This window comes from Sinohyriopsis cumingii, chromosome 17 (assembly GCF_028554795.1).
Source record: "Sinohyriopsis cumingii isolate HCF-2022 chromosome 17, ASM2855479v2, whole genome shotgun sequence".
Classification (NCBI taxonomy): Eukaryota; Metazoa; Mollusca; class Bivalvia; order Unionida; family Unionidae; genus Sinohyriopsis; species Sinohyriopsis cumingii.
Window position 1 is genome coordinate 98795131 of NC_142977.1, and position 14980 is coordinate 98810110.

A 14980-nucleotide genomic window follows, 5' to 3' on the forward strand; every position below is an offset into this window, starting at 1 on the left:
TGTTTTCATCATGTTAAATTTCCATTGAGGCTAGAGTGCCGGGACACTATTTTAACGTTAAACTCCCATTGAGGCTAGGGTGCCCCACTACACTACTATTAACATATGGAAAGGCATCGCCGCCAAAAATATATTATTGAAATAATATCAGTAAATTCAAAATAAAATAAGAAATCTTACAATAAAACAAAGATGCCTGTAAAATAATAATAATAATAATATATCTCAGACAATAAGATCAATACTCAAATGAAACAAACGAGGCACGAACGAAACAAAGGTCAGCGGAAACCAAAAACAAACGAATGAAACAAACAAACGCCAAACGAAATAATCGGTATTTAAACAAAAGGATTATTACTGAAATAAAATAAACGAGACACAAACAAAACAGACAATTGTCAACAGAAACAAACACACCAATGAAACAAGCAAACGTTAAACGAAGCAATTGGTATTGACATGAAATAAACAAACATAAGTTGGTTAAGTTAACGTAAAATGATACAAAGTAATACAGAAATGTCAATAAACAAAACCCATACATATACAACTTCCATGCACAACCACTACTGAGAAATCAAAGAAACACGATAGTCAAATGATCAGCTTTGTCGAAAGAACAGAGGGCGACCCTGCATTGTAAGGGGGATCAAAGCCAAGAGCAAAACATATTTGAAAAAATGGCACATGATGTAGGTGAACAGGAGTTAACTAATAAATAAGGCTTCTCAATGAAGCGGCAGTTTTAATGTCACGAGAGATGCTGCAACCGACCATTGCCATGTCCCCAGTGTCACCGTCAAGATCGCTCCCAGCCGACGATTGTAATATCCCCTGTGCACCTGTCAGAATCACCACTATAGTCCTCTCTCTCTCTCTCTGTTTTTCATCTGCACGAAGTACAACGTGATAGATTATATTGGTATTCATCCATACTTTCATGCCCGATTATATTGATATTCATCCATACTCCCATGCCCGATTATATTGGTATTCATCCATACTCCCATGCCCGATTATATTGGCATTCATCCATACTCCCATGCCTGATTATATTGGCATTCATCCATACTCCCATGCCCGATTATATTGGTATTCATCCATACTCCCATGCCCGGACTTGTTCCAGATGGGATTTTTCTTCCACTACGAAATTGCACTTCCGTTTAAAAGATATCACCGTAATATCTTCTAAGTTTAAGAGAAGACATGAAATTGGAAATAAAATGTTTTTGAAGCATTCATTCATCACAAAACAATGGGTGATGGCCAAGATGAGCCATGCATGTGATCAAATGGGGCAGCCGGAAATGACATAAAAGGTTGAAAATCACAGACAACTGTTATGTATGTTTAATTTGCATTATTTGTTAATTGTATTATTCATAATATGCTTGGAAGAGACATTAACTGGGAATTATAGTGAATTCAAACAAGGAAACCTTGGATTATATTACTGTGATTCGACAAAAGACCGGTGGCACATAATTACAATTCAGGTCATGATACATTCGTGCATTCGATACTACAGGTCACTGCAGACACATCAATACCTTCAGCTTTAAAAATTATTTATTCAGAACTTTATTCATTAAGACTTCTACTAGTAATTCTAGGATTACATGGGGTTAAATTTGTAATATCATAAGTTCTTTTTACATTTTCATTTTGTATTCTAGGAAAATATATTAATTGTTGAATTTTACAAAGCTCGTTGCTTTTCGCTCTTTTCTATTACTTAGTTTAAGACCATAGAATCGTAATACAACTGACAGGTAGTCTGTCTGAAAATATGTATGTTATATTGTAGTGGATGAAAATAAAATGGCATATCAGTAGATGCCAAGTCTATATCTATCTAATCTTCATAGTGGAAATACAACCAGTATGACAACACACATAAAAGTGGACCACCTACCATTGACAGACCTTCTAAAGTTGGAAAGACCATCAACTTGATATGTGTATCGATAATGTGTCGTATCGTAAACTGTGTATCGTGAGTTCTATCAATACGTGACACAGGTGTATCGTTTCACCCCTAGCTGATATCATTTGCAATGCTGTGCGGAACGAACTAGGCCCTATACACGATATTGATTCGAATGATTCACAGCTGAGTAGACCAACAAGTTGTTCTCCGCCAGCTCAAATCTTACCTCGTACAGGTTGTCTCCACCAGTAATACAAAAAAAAAAAAAAAGAATAATAAAAAAAATAAACAAAATATTAAAAAAAATAACGCAGAAAAAATGTATGGTCTACACAAAAGATAGTTCCGACCTGTCTAGCAAACTGGGCGCATTAATTATTATTAATAAATCAAAACTAGGTATCGACTTCAGTGAGTAGTTCCGCGTTGCTATCCGCCATATTTGCTGAGTGGCACAAGATCACGGTTGATTACCTTCTTTTTCAAGTAAAAAGATGGGAAGAAGAAATAAATTATAAAAATTATTTCGCCAATAACTTTTTGTATTTCGTGCTTGAGTATTTAATATATTAATTATAAGGATACATCATATATAAATACACAAATTTGTCTTAAAATGACATTATTTATTTTGCTTGCGCAAATTCGTAATAACGTTTTATGCTAACTGTATGTTCATGTTCTAATTGTATATCTTTCACATCATTTATTTAAAGATTTTCATTTTAATTTTTAAAATAATTTTATTATGCATTTTTATATCCTAACTTTATGAGCCGGTGAAACTTATGTCCTGCCATTTATTGCACTTCTGTCATGCTGACTTTATATAAAAATTGTCTCCAACAAAGTACTGATTTTATAACACAGGCAAAAAGAACTAAGATAAGACGTGCACACTAATCGCCATGACTGAAGCAAGATAAAATGTGGCACACTAATCAGCGAACGAAGGGTAAAAGCGGATGCCAAAATAACCCTGTCGACGTGTCTGCAGATGTTTATTTCAACGTGCCATTACTATGTTTCTCTTTTATAAGATACTGTGATCATTGTTCGTTTTGCATGGATGTGATAAAATTTAACTTTGCTGGTTTATCAATGATACGCTTATGGAATGTGTGTCCGACTGATGATAATGTTAACGCGGGGTAAAGATCGTAAAACCATCTTCCTTCAGTCACGCGGGTAACCATATTTACATATTTTACCCTAAATGCTTTTCCTAAACATAATGAAATTAATGACTCATAATAATTTTTTTTTAACAAGAAACATCGCAAATTAGTACAAAGTGCTTGATTAAATCTTTAAGACAATTTTTCGTGTACGATATAAATGTAACGGTTGGGAATAAATAAATAAAGCTCTATTTTAAATTTTAAAAAAAATATAAGTCTTTAACAAATTCAGATTTAATAAACGTACATACCCAGCTTTGTAAGAGCAGAAAGGTTTTGTTATTCTGTCCTCTTCTAACAAAATGTCTGCTTGCAGTTCGTTCTCCTTCATTGACCGCCAGTAACATGTTCCAACTTCCACCTGATTTTAGGCCTCTAAAATTCTAATTTCATGAATATATCCTTGTTTATAGAATTTCAGGTCATTCTTTTAAAACACGTTCTGAAACATTCTTGCAATCAGATAGGAAAGTTTCAGAAATATTGTCGTGTGTATTTTTCAATTAACCTGCTCTTTGGACGATAGCCCCTATGCAAAAAAAAAAAAAAAAGTGAGCTTGCGTTGAAGATCGGTACACTGTAGGTTTGAATGAAGAAGAATGGGAAGACTTTAACATATGATGTGTGATTTGGAGATTCTGGTTTATATTTCATCAAGATTTTTGTAAAATTATAGTGATTCCCTGAACCGTGTTAAAATAAACGCCGGAAAAGGCTACAAGTTATCAGCAAAAACATTCACCACATATGTCTTTTGTATGAACTGCACTCTATTATTAGCAGCACCGCTTATATTGTAACGTGAAGGAAAGTTTTGGTATTGACTTGCGCAACTGAGTCAAGGCATTAATTAGGAAATGTATTAATTTAGCCAAACATAATAAGTTTTAAACAGTGGTACATTTTACTCTGTTTTAATATATTGACAATATTGAGATCTGATCATTAAAATTGAACAACATCAGCAACTTCAAGTCAGGCATTTTCTGGTCGGAGTGGGAAACTCTCATATCCCATAAAGCCTTTCCATTTTCCGAACAGAACGTTTCGCCTTTACATTCTGTACATGTAACATTTTCTCCTTTCCCCACCAATTCCCGGGCCATTTAATACATTTTTGAGCTCCATACTTGCTAACATCTACCTACAAAATAAAAACTCAACCATAAGATAAAAGTACTTGCAGCTAGCTGGACTTCGCATGTGAATCCATTGAGATCATCATCTGCTCAACCTCCAACGCAGACAATCTTCGGGTGTGTTCGCTTATCATTGTAATCATTGATCTCAAACTTCGTCCTTAGTTGAGGATCATCAAGTAGCTAAGATCAAGCCTTCTTGAAATTTGCGTTTTAAGGAGAACTACTAGCCTTTTCAGGATTCACCGGGGTTTCTTTATTAGTTATTCGTATTTGTCCCCCACTCCTCCATAAGCCCAAAGATAGTACGCCAGGAGCTGATTAAAAATGTGAAATCTTAAGACAGCATATTCAAAGTTCCCGGAATCAGGAGATCAGAAATTTCTTGTCAACAAAAGGAAATTTGCAAACATGTCAAAAATGCACTCCACTATATTAATATAGGTGGCACTCTACAGTTAAGTATTTTGTATTTTAGATTTTTAAAGGAAAATAATTTCCCCAGTTGTCCTCACTGGTTACACTGGCTATTTAAAAAAGACCTTGTATATCATAGGTAATGTTCAGAAAACTTATACTTCCCTTTATTTTGGTGTATGATGGATGTGTGTAATATGGATTGTGGAGTATCTTGGCCTTGCTTCAGATGTGCATCCTTCAAAAAACTGAAAGCTCCACTTGGTCATTTTCAGAAATTTAAGCCACGTTACCTACAGTAACATATAGGTATACCAACATTCTCCCTATTGTGCACGTTCCAAATATAAACAATTTGAACGTACACCCGGCACTCTCTCCGAAGTTCATAACATCTGTAGAGCGGAGTGCAACGCAAGAAGCATACTGTAGCAAGGTATCTTTGCTGACTTTGTAAATAGTTCCCAAAGCTAGCCCGTTAAGTGATGGAGGTCACACTAGGTCAGTGTATTTGTCTAATGGTGCCGTAAAATGGAGAGACGATCTGATAAGGACAGAGGCTGGCTGGTGCGTGTTCTTTAGGCATTGATATTGTTATAGGCTTTAGATGTAAGGTTAATGACCTTGTGATCTTGGAAAAGATTGTAATATGTCACTGTCAGGAAAAATTATAGGGAGGATAGAAAAATCTGAGAAAATCTAGAAGTTAAGTTAGTATAACAGAGTCCATTGTAAGATCTAGACCGGCTTGCATGCTAAACAATTTGGTGGCAGCGGTGGGATTATTTTTTCGTAAAGTAGCTGAAAACCTTGGAAAATCTTAAAAATAAATGAAAATGACGCAATCACAGACAGTCTCGTCAATGATGATGCACAGGAAAGAATTAATCATGAAATTCGGCAACTGGAACGTGAAATAGAAGAAAGTACACGCAGGACCATCGAAATTGAACATCAAATAACGCCATCGAGACCCCGGGGAAGAAATCAAGCACCCCAAAGAAGATTAGAATTTTCGGAACAAAATAAACTGAAACGACCACTTGTAACGCCACAAACATTCGACGGTTCCACACCACTGATGGACTTTCAAGCGCATTTTACAGGGTGCCGGGATAAACAAATGGACTCAAGAAGAGAAAGGGCTTTATCTAGCAGTGAGTCTCAGGGGTCAGGCTCAACAGCTACTGGGATCTGGAACTCCAGATTATGACAGGCTCATGGATTCGCTAGAAAGAAAGTTCGCGCCAAAACACCAAACGGAAATTTACAGACTACAACTAAAAAGCCGCCTTAGAAGGGAACACGAAACACTCCCAGAATTGGGACAAGCGATACACCGACTCGCTTCCCAAGGATATTCAAAGGCGCCAGAAGAATTACTCGAAACACTGTCGAAGGAGCAATTTATCGATTCTTTAACTGACAGCGAACTTAGGTTAAGAATACAACAGGCACGCCCTAAAGCCCTTGATGAAGCAATTCAGATTGGAGTAGAACTCAAAGCCTTTAATAGAGCCGAACTTCAGCGAAAGGATTTGGGAAGATATGCACGAACCGTGACAATGTCTGATGCAGGATTAAGTGATATCCAGGAACTTAAGAGAGAAGTTGCGGAACTCAAGACATTACTAAGGAATTTGAAGGCAAAATCTGCAGGGGAAAACGGAAAGAAAGCAAGATCTTGTTACAAGTGCGGAAAAATAGGTCATTTCAAAAGAGAGTGTCCAAAAAGTAAGCCCAAACTATCGGGAAACTAGGGTGGGCCCACCCCAAGGGCCAGGGGTGGGACCGTGATTCCAGGCCAAGGAATATAACTGGACAGGCAACGATGAAAGATGCTGGGATGCACCTTCCGGGATCTGTACACGGAATGGGTGTCAACTTCTTAATAGACACAGGTGATACAGTTACCATGATAGCAAAGGGTGTCTATGAGAGGATGGCGCCGGAATATCGACCTCGGTTACATGAGGTTACTGGGAATGTTCTGTGTGCAGATGGGAAACCACTAGAAGTAGTCGGGAAAGGAAAGTTTACCTTGTTGTTCGAAGGGAAACGTCACAAGCATTGCGTTATCGTTGCAACGATGGCTTGACAGCAGAAGGAGTGTTAGGATTGGATTTCCTAGAAAAAGTAGGAAGCAAAATTGATTGTGTGAATCACAGTTTAACTATTGGGGACACCATTTTATCATACGATGTGATTAAATCAATTTCGTCAGAGACAATATCTATCCCTTCAAGGCACGAAATGAACATTCCTTGCAAATTACAAACAGAAGGGGATAACCACGCGTTCGGTTCGATCAGTGTTGTGGAACTAGAGGGACGATTTGTTGAAAATAAGCAACTTCTAGTAGGACAAGTACTTATTAGGGCTACATCCGACGATGTCATTAATCTAAGGGTCATGAACGTTACCGACGAAACAAAAGTTGTCCATGCTGGAACTATTATGGGTCTTTATGTACCGGTGAATGACAATGATGTTGGTGATGTTTCTGGAGAATTATTGGCTCAAGTGGAAACCTTCCAAATGCCGGATCACCTGAAAAAGTTATCTTAAGAAACGAAAAGGGTCTTACACTGGCCCAATGCAAGAAAGTTGACCAACTTCTATGTACGTTCTCGGGTTTATTTGCTCAAAAGATGATCTTGGCAGAACCAATCAAATACGCCACAATATAAATACTGGGGACGCAAGACCAGTAAAACAACCGCTACGTAGAATTCCGATTCACTCAAGAGACGAAATTGAAGACCATGTTGAGAGTATGTTAACTCAAGGCATTATAGAGCCATCATTAAGCCCCTGGGCTTCGCCTATAGTGCTGGTGCGTAAGAAGGATGGAACGATTCTTTTTTGTATCGACTATAGAGCAGTCAATGAACTGACTGTGAATGACGCGTATCCTCTACCACGTATAGACGACTCATTGGTCCGACTTTCAGGTGTATCGTGGTTTTCTACCCTTGATTTAATGAGTGGATATTGGCAAGTAGAAATGGAAGAGCATGATAAACCCAAAACAGCTTTTATAACACCAAATGGATTATATCAGTTTCGTGTAATGCCTTTTGGATTATGCAATTCAGGTTCCACCTTCAAAAGGCTGATGGAGACTATTTTAGCAGGTTTACAATGGAAAACGTGTCTGATATATCTGGATGAAATAATTATTTTCGGCAAAACTTTCGACGAGGAGCTAAGCCGTCTACAAGAAGTTTTCACACGATTGCAACGGGAGGGCCTTAAACTTAAACCCTCCAAGTGTCATTTGTTTGCACACGAAGTGGCATTCTTAGGGCATATCGTGTCTGAAGAGGGAATTAAAACCGACCCTGAAAAACTCGAGGCGGTGAAATCTTGGACTACACCAATGAATGTGAAGGAGCTTCGCAGCTTCCTGGGGCTTTGTTCCTACTATAGGAGATTCATAAAAGACTTTTCATCAATCGCTAGTTGTTTACATAAACTGACAGAGTCAGGGAGGGCGTTTAAATGGACTAAGGAGTGCGGAGAAACGTCTGAAATGCTAAAAGCTAAGTTAACAACAGCACCAATACTCACATACCCTGACATTTCAAAACAATTCATTTTTGGATACTGATGCTAGTGAAAATGGAATCGGTGCAGTAATTTCCCAGGTTCACGAAGGTCGCGAAAAAGTCGTAGCGTATGGAAGTAGGACACTGTCAAAATCAGAGCGAACCTATTGCGTGACACGGAAAGAATTACTTGCAATAGTGTACTTTGTGAAACATTTCAAGCCATACTTGTATGGGCAACGATTTCTCATTCGGACTGACCACAATGCATTGCGTTGGCTTATGACGTTAAAGGACCCAGAAGGTCAATTGTCTAGATGGCTTGAGATGCTGGCTCAGTATGACTTTGAAATCCTACAACGACCATGACTGCGTTATGGAAATGCGGATGCATTATCAAGAAAGCCATGCCGACAATGCGGGAGACAAACGCATGTTGCAAACATTGGAAACGACGAAGAGAAAAACGCACTACAAACAGTTGCTGTAAGTACGTTATATTCCAAAAGTCATAATAACGGTACGTATACATCGGCAAATATGGTATCAAAGCTGCTGTAATATCAGCACGCCGATAATGACCTATCCATAGTTAGACAGTTGGTGACTGGTGGAGTAAGGCCATGCTGGAATGAAGTATCAGGCCAAAGCAATGAAGTTAAAGGTTTATGGACTCAATGGGACCAATTTGAGTTTTACAATGGATTATCGTGCCGGAGATATCAAACGTGTGATGGTAAAGGGGACGTCATTAAGCTATTGTCCCCTATGAGCTCAGGAAAAGTGTATTAAAATTTTCTCATGATACTAAAACTGGAGGCCACCTAGGGATTTCAAAAACCCTTAATAAAATCAGGCAAGGGTATTATTGGGTTGGACTACAACATGATGTTAGGGACTAGTGTAGTACATGTGAAGTATGTGCAAGAAAATAGTCCCCAGGCAAGAAGAGAAGAGCCCCGATGCAACTCTGCAAGTCAGGAAGTCCGATGGATAGAATAACATTGGATATTATGGGACCGTTGCCGGAAACTTCACTTGGGAATAAATATATTCTGGTAATTGGAGACTATTTTACTAAATGGACAGAGGCATTTGCACTGCCTAATCAGGATGACATAGCTAGTGTACTTGTTGAAGAGATAATCTGCAGATTTGGCGTGCCCCGTCAAATTCATTCTGATAAAGAGACACAATTTGAATCTGAAACTTTCCAAGAAATGTGCAGATTACTGGGTATCGAAAAGACAAGGACAACTGCTTACCACCCACAGAGCGATGGAATGGTTGAACGGTTCAACAGAACGCTCGCTGTGATGCTTTCTGCATATGTAAATGAACATCAGGATAACTGGGATGAACACTTGCCATATTTATCAATGGCGTATCGCGCAGCTGTCCAAGAGTCTACAAATTTCACTCCAGATTTATTGATGCTTGGTAGGGAAGTGACCGTTCCACTCGATATTCAATTTGGACGGCCACCAGATACATATTCTCGAAGTACCTGGGTTGAAAACTTTTCGGAAACGATGTGTTTTAGCCCATCAATTTGCAAGGAACCACCTTAACCAAAGTATGTTACGCCAGAAGAGATTCTACGACAGTCGATTGAAATGGGAACAGTTCAAATCAGGTGATTTGGTTTGGGTTTACACTCCACACAGGAAAACAGGACTTTCAAATAAATTACAGTCTTGGTGGAAGGGACCATTTCAAGTTGTTAAAAAACTCAGTGATGTGACATACCGCGTTAAGTGTGCATATAGGGGCAAATCGCAAGTGATTCACGTGGACAGAATTAAATCCTGTAAAGTCCGAAATAACAACGATAATGGGGATATGCATCAAAGTGATGATATCGATGAGCATGACAATGCTAGCTACAATAATCTCGATGATACATCCAGAAATAAGGATCTACCTTGGCCGTACCCTATGGAAAGTACCGCCTCGGAACACTCGTTACCAACGACCCAGAGTGGACGCCAAAGGCGATGCCCGAGCTGGTGGAAAGAATATACGTTTTAGATAGAAACTTTAATTCTAAAATTCGTACGAGTTACTATAAACTTCAGTTGTGGAAATTTAAAAAGTAAAAAAAAAAGTGCTGAAAGTGATTACCATTAAGTTAAGATAGGACTTATCTGAAATATTCGACTGGATATATGGTGTGTGACTATACATTTAGAACTCTTGAATTATACAATAGAGCTTGCTTATGCTAAAAAAACAAAAAAAAAAAAAAAATAAAAGAACTTTAATCGCAACGATTTTTCTTTTATAATATCTAGTCTTATTGAATATATTTTGAAGCTTTAAAAAAAAAACTAAATATATTGAAGTTTTAGTGTGAGGACACACTTATTCGAAGGCATGGGTAATTTGTAGCAAGGTATCTTTGCTGACTTTGTAAATAGTTCCCAAAGCTAGCTTTTTAAATAATAGAGATCACACTAGGTCAGTGTTTGTCTAATGGCGCCGTAAAATGGAGTAACGATCTGATAAGGACAGAGGCTGGCTGGTGCGTGTTTTTTATGCAGTGATATTGTTATAGGCTTCAGATGTAAGGTTAATGACCTTGTGATCTTGGAAAAGACTGTAATATGTCACTGTCAGGAAAAGTTTTAGGGAGGATAGAAAAGCTGAGAAAATCTAAAAGTTAAGTTAGTATAACAGAGACCATTGTAAGATCTAGACCGGGTTGCATGCTACAATACGAAGCAGGGAACCAGACTATCGCTTTTGTGTAACAGCGCGCGACATTCGAATACCCATGCCTACTTACCTGATATTTTGCTGTTAACATTTTCCTGCATGTCGTTGTAAACGTCCGTTGCGATCTGGTTACCATCAGTAATTTTCATCTGGACATGTTTTGATGGCATTACATTCAGGACTGAATAGTGTTTGGTTAAACTATCTTAGTATTACAGGTATATTTTAGAACCACAATTCAAATTTATTGCAATTTGATTAAATGCTCCTACATGATCTGTACGACATAGTACCGGGCTAGAACGTTTGGCGAGGGGCAGTCACTGATTTTTAAATTCGGATCTTTGACATTTACAAAATTGGCATTTCTCATATTCTCCACTTGGTAATGTAAGTAAGCGAAATTTAGAATGTGAAAGACGTGGCAGAATCTGGAGCAAATAGCAAAGGTAGCGTGTCTTCGTGGTATGTTTTTAAATTAAAGAAAGTGTCGATTCGCACTGCTGCCATGTACCAAGGTTAACGGTTTGGAAAGGCTATGCGCATGGTCGTGTGCCCCCAACATCGCGGCCGGTCAGTGCACTAGGCCTAAGGATGAGTCGGCGGCCGCTATTGCGAAGTCTTTGTCAGTAAGATGAACACGCAGGGAGCTCTTATCGTTGCTCACAATTTATATATCAGTCACAAATGTACTATATAGATAAATTGTAGGACCGCTCCGGTGGCCTAGTGGTTACAGCGTCCGCCTCAGACGCGGGAGTTTGCGGGTTCTAACCCCGGCCGGGTCATACCAAAGACTTAAAAAAATGGTACCTTGCTAGTAGGCCGATAAATCATCCCTTCACCCGTGATATTGATTTTCGGGTTAGGGGCTTATATCACCTATTCATTAAAGGCTGCAATTGTTTGCAGGCAAATATTTCTTCACACATCAATGTACATTTTACACACCGGTATTTCACATAGCTGTGGAGCATCCGTTGGCTGAAGGGTTCTTTTGGGGACATGTACATTGTATTTTCGGAGCAAATCCTGGGTTTGTTGACTTGTAAATCCATGTGGAATAGCACAACCATCTGTCATGCGACCACTTTGAATTTTACGCTAGAAATGGCTGTTACCAATTACCGGTATTTGTCTAAAGTGTACGCAGGTTTGTTCTGGAATGATTTGCAAGCAGCCAAATTGCACATTTTAATGAACAAATGATATCAGACCCACCTATCGTCCATCAGTATTAACACAGATTTGGGGGTTGATTTATCGGACTACCTTGCTAGGCGCTCAGCATTAATAGGTTAGAGGTTAGTGTTAGGACTGGTTTGCCTGGTGTCAGGATAATGTGACTGGGTGGGACATGTTGATACACTAGATATGACTATATACATGTACTGCCACAATGCATACACAGTAGCGATACTACTGTAACTTTGTTAAAGCTACGCTAAAAATCCAAATTGTAAGCAACGATGCAATTGTGAGCCTCTGTACAATTATATAGTTCATGTATGACTGATAGGTAAATTGTAAGCAACGATACCCCTGTGGATGCACAGCAGCAGTGCTAATAGGCTCGGCCTCCTTTAACACAGGCGTTTACAAAAAACAAAACCAATGTCTTTAATGGACGTGCATACACATTTACATTTCTGTTATAGTATATGATGTATATACAGTTTACATTATTACATTTTTGTATTTTCTTTTTATGTTGGACCAAATCACACACACACACACACACACACACACAAATTATGTTGGAAGTATATTTTGAGCTGCATTATTTGCCACTGCCAATATTAGTTTTTAATTAATTTTTTAAAGTTTTTCGAACATGATTGTTTAAAATGTCTGGCTCACAAATAGCTTAAAAAGTTCTTTCTCTGATTTACAGCAAACACCTACCCCAATTATATCAAATACATGGGTTAAAATAATTTTTTTCACAAACAGGATCACTGTGTAACAATTTTTAAAACTGATAGTGCCTATATTTGACTTGTCCAGCGAACATCAAAATATAAATAAGTTCAATTGCTGTTAACATCTACTATTCATAAACATCCACTCAAAATAATAACTTATTTCACAAACAAGACTCCCTAAAAGTTGATATGTTTTGTATCTGAGTCATCATCAGATTTAGGTCCATAAAGTCTCTAGCCTTCTGTTTCTTTCTCAAGCAGCATGCACAGCTTGATGACGTTGCTTGGTTTGGGCAAGTAAAAGAGCACCATTAATAGTATGGTTTCAGGGACACTTTATGAAAGTTGTTACAACTTGTAACAAATCATAATAAAGTATACTATATAATTTGTATTTCTCTCAGTTCTAAATGCGGAAAATACACAACATCACATCCTTTCCTGGATCATGCTTTTGCCATTTGTATGTATTTTTCTAGCATTTCTTTACTTTCTTACTCTCTTTTAATCATATTTACTATCTTGCTTACTTGTCATTAACTAAGATGTTTTAAAGGCAGCTGTTCACCTTGCAAAGCTTAAATGTCTTTTAACCTTACATTTAGTTGGCACCAAATAGTCACTATTGTGTAATGTTCCATGGAACACTAATACATGCATACGTATGTATTTTACAGTTTTCACTGCATAATGCATTGAATACTTGTTTCATGTCATTTGGATTTAACTGCAGTATTTTGGGGGTTTGGATTTGCATACCCCATTTTCATCTCCAATAAAAATAATAAAATAATCAGACTTCAGTTATAAGATTATAAACAAGAAAAAAAGAAACGGTTCATATATACATGCAGTTTTTTAATTTGAAATGATAATACAAATTACAATGATAGGAAGTATCAAAGTTCCTTCTTGTTCCAAAGCACAAATCGTACAGCATAAATCAGGATAAATAGCAGGCAAAATGGCTTGTAGAAATCAGTTTTCAAGTTGATATTGTCTCCTTTTGTGACAAAATGCAAGTACTAAAAGAAGTTCAATTTGACACCTGATAAGCAGCAGCTTGTATTGAACCATGTGAAACTGCCAGGTAACCACTTGTATCAATGTAAATCATCAATTTCTAGCCAAAGAAGTCATAACTATATGTGGGACTGATTACTTGATAAGAGGGCATGACATGATATATGTAATAATTAAAGAATGCCTTTGGAAAACATTTGTGACACAAGGATGTTTTAAATAGTTTAACCTGGCATTGTTCATTTATTCTCTGAAGCTAATAAAATAAAATAAAATCTTTCTTCTTATGCAATATATATCAATTGTATGGAATTATGACTCTGTTAATTGTTGACTAATGTAATTTTTAAAAAGTTTTAAACTTAGCAAGACATTTATTTGAAAAACTAAATTTAAGAGTCATTCATTTGTTCAAGTCATTTTCATGTGGCAACTTCAGCCTTCATAAAGTAGTTTACATAAGAAAAGTGCTAAAATATACTCACTCCTCTATTTCAGTTAGGCAGTGTCATTCCGATATGTTTCACACTGGGGTTATCCATGAAAAACATTTGATCGAAGCACATTTCTAAACGAGAAATGGTCAGGCTAGAGGATGGGGTGGGGGAATTAAGTGGTTGCAGCATTGCAGATTGAATGCAGGCTTGTCAAAACTATGAACTAACCAAGACATGATTTTTCTTTTGTAAAAGTGCTTTTCATTCAATGATTCAATGAATACAAAACTTATGTAATATCAAATAAAGATATACAGTTACACTGTAGTTTCAATGAATCTGTTTGGGCAGAGAAATGGCAGCTAGTACAACTCCATTAGATTGTTATTGCAAATCCCTTTGCATTTATTAATTATTACCTTATTTCAGGCAGTAAAATTTTAGACCTTTGGTCACTGCCCCCCCCCCCCCCCATGACATAGATCCTAACCCCAAAACACACACACACACACACAGAGCTTAGCAAAAATAAATTCTGACTTCCTCCTGGATCCAAAACAGATAGGAAGGGATATATATATATATATATATATATATATATATATATATATATATATATATATACCATCCCAGCAACCTACAAAATAAATCGA

The 14980-nt window shown here is 37.4% G+C and overlaps 1 protein-coding gene across 3 annotated transcripts in view; it reads left to right on the top strand.

Annotated features, from left to right (window-relative positions):
• The window catches only part of LOC149779519 (fatty-acid amide hydrolase 1-like), a 173301-nt gene that overhangs the window by 12886 nt on the left and 145435 nt on the right, over positions 1-14980 (top strand). The window contains exon 1 of one of the 3 annotated variants that reach the window (XM_089940233.1): positions 116-11160. The exons of the other annotated variants lie outside the window; for them this stretch is intronic. Within the exon in view, the coding sequence (XP_089796359.1) occupies positions 11106-11160 (55 nt within the window). The 5' untranslated portion in view covers positions 116-11105. Of the gene's footprint in view, positions 1-115; positions 11161-14980 lie in introns of those variants that run through there. 3 annotated transcript variants of the gene reach the window in all.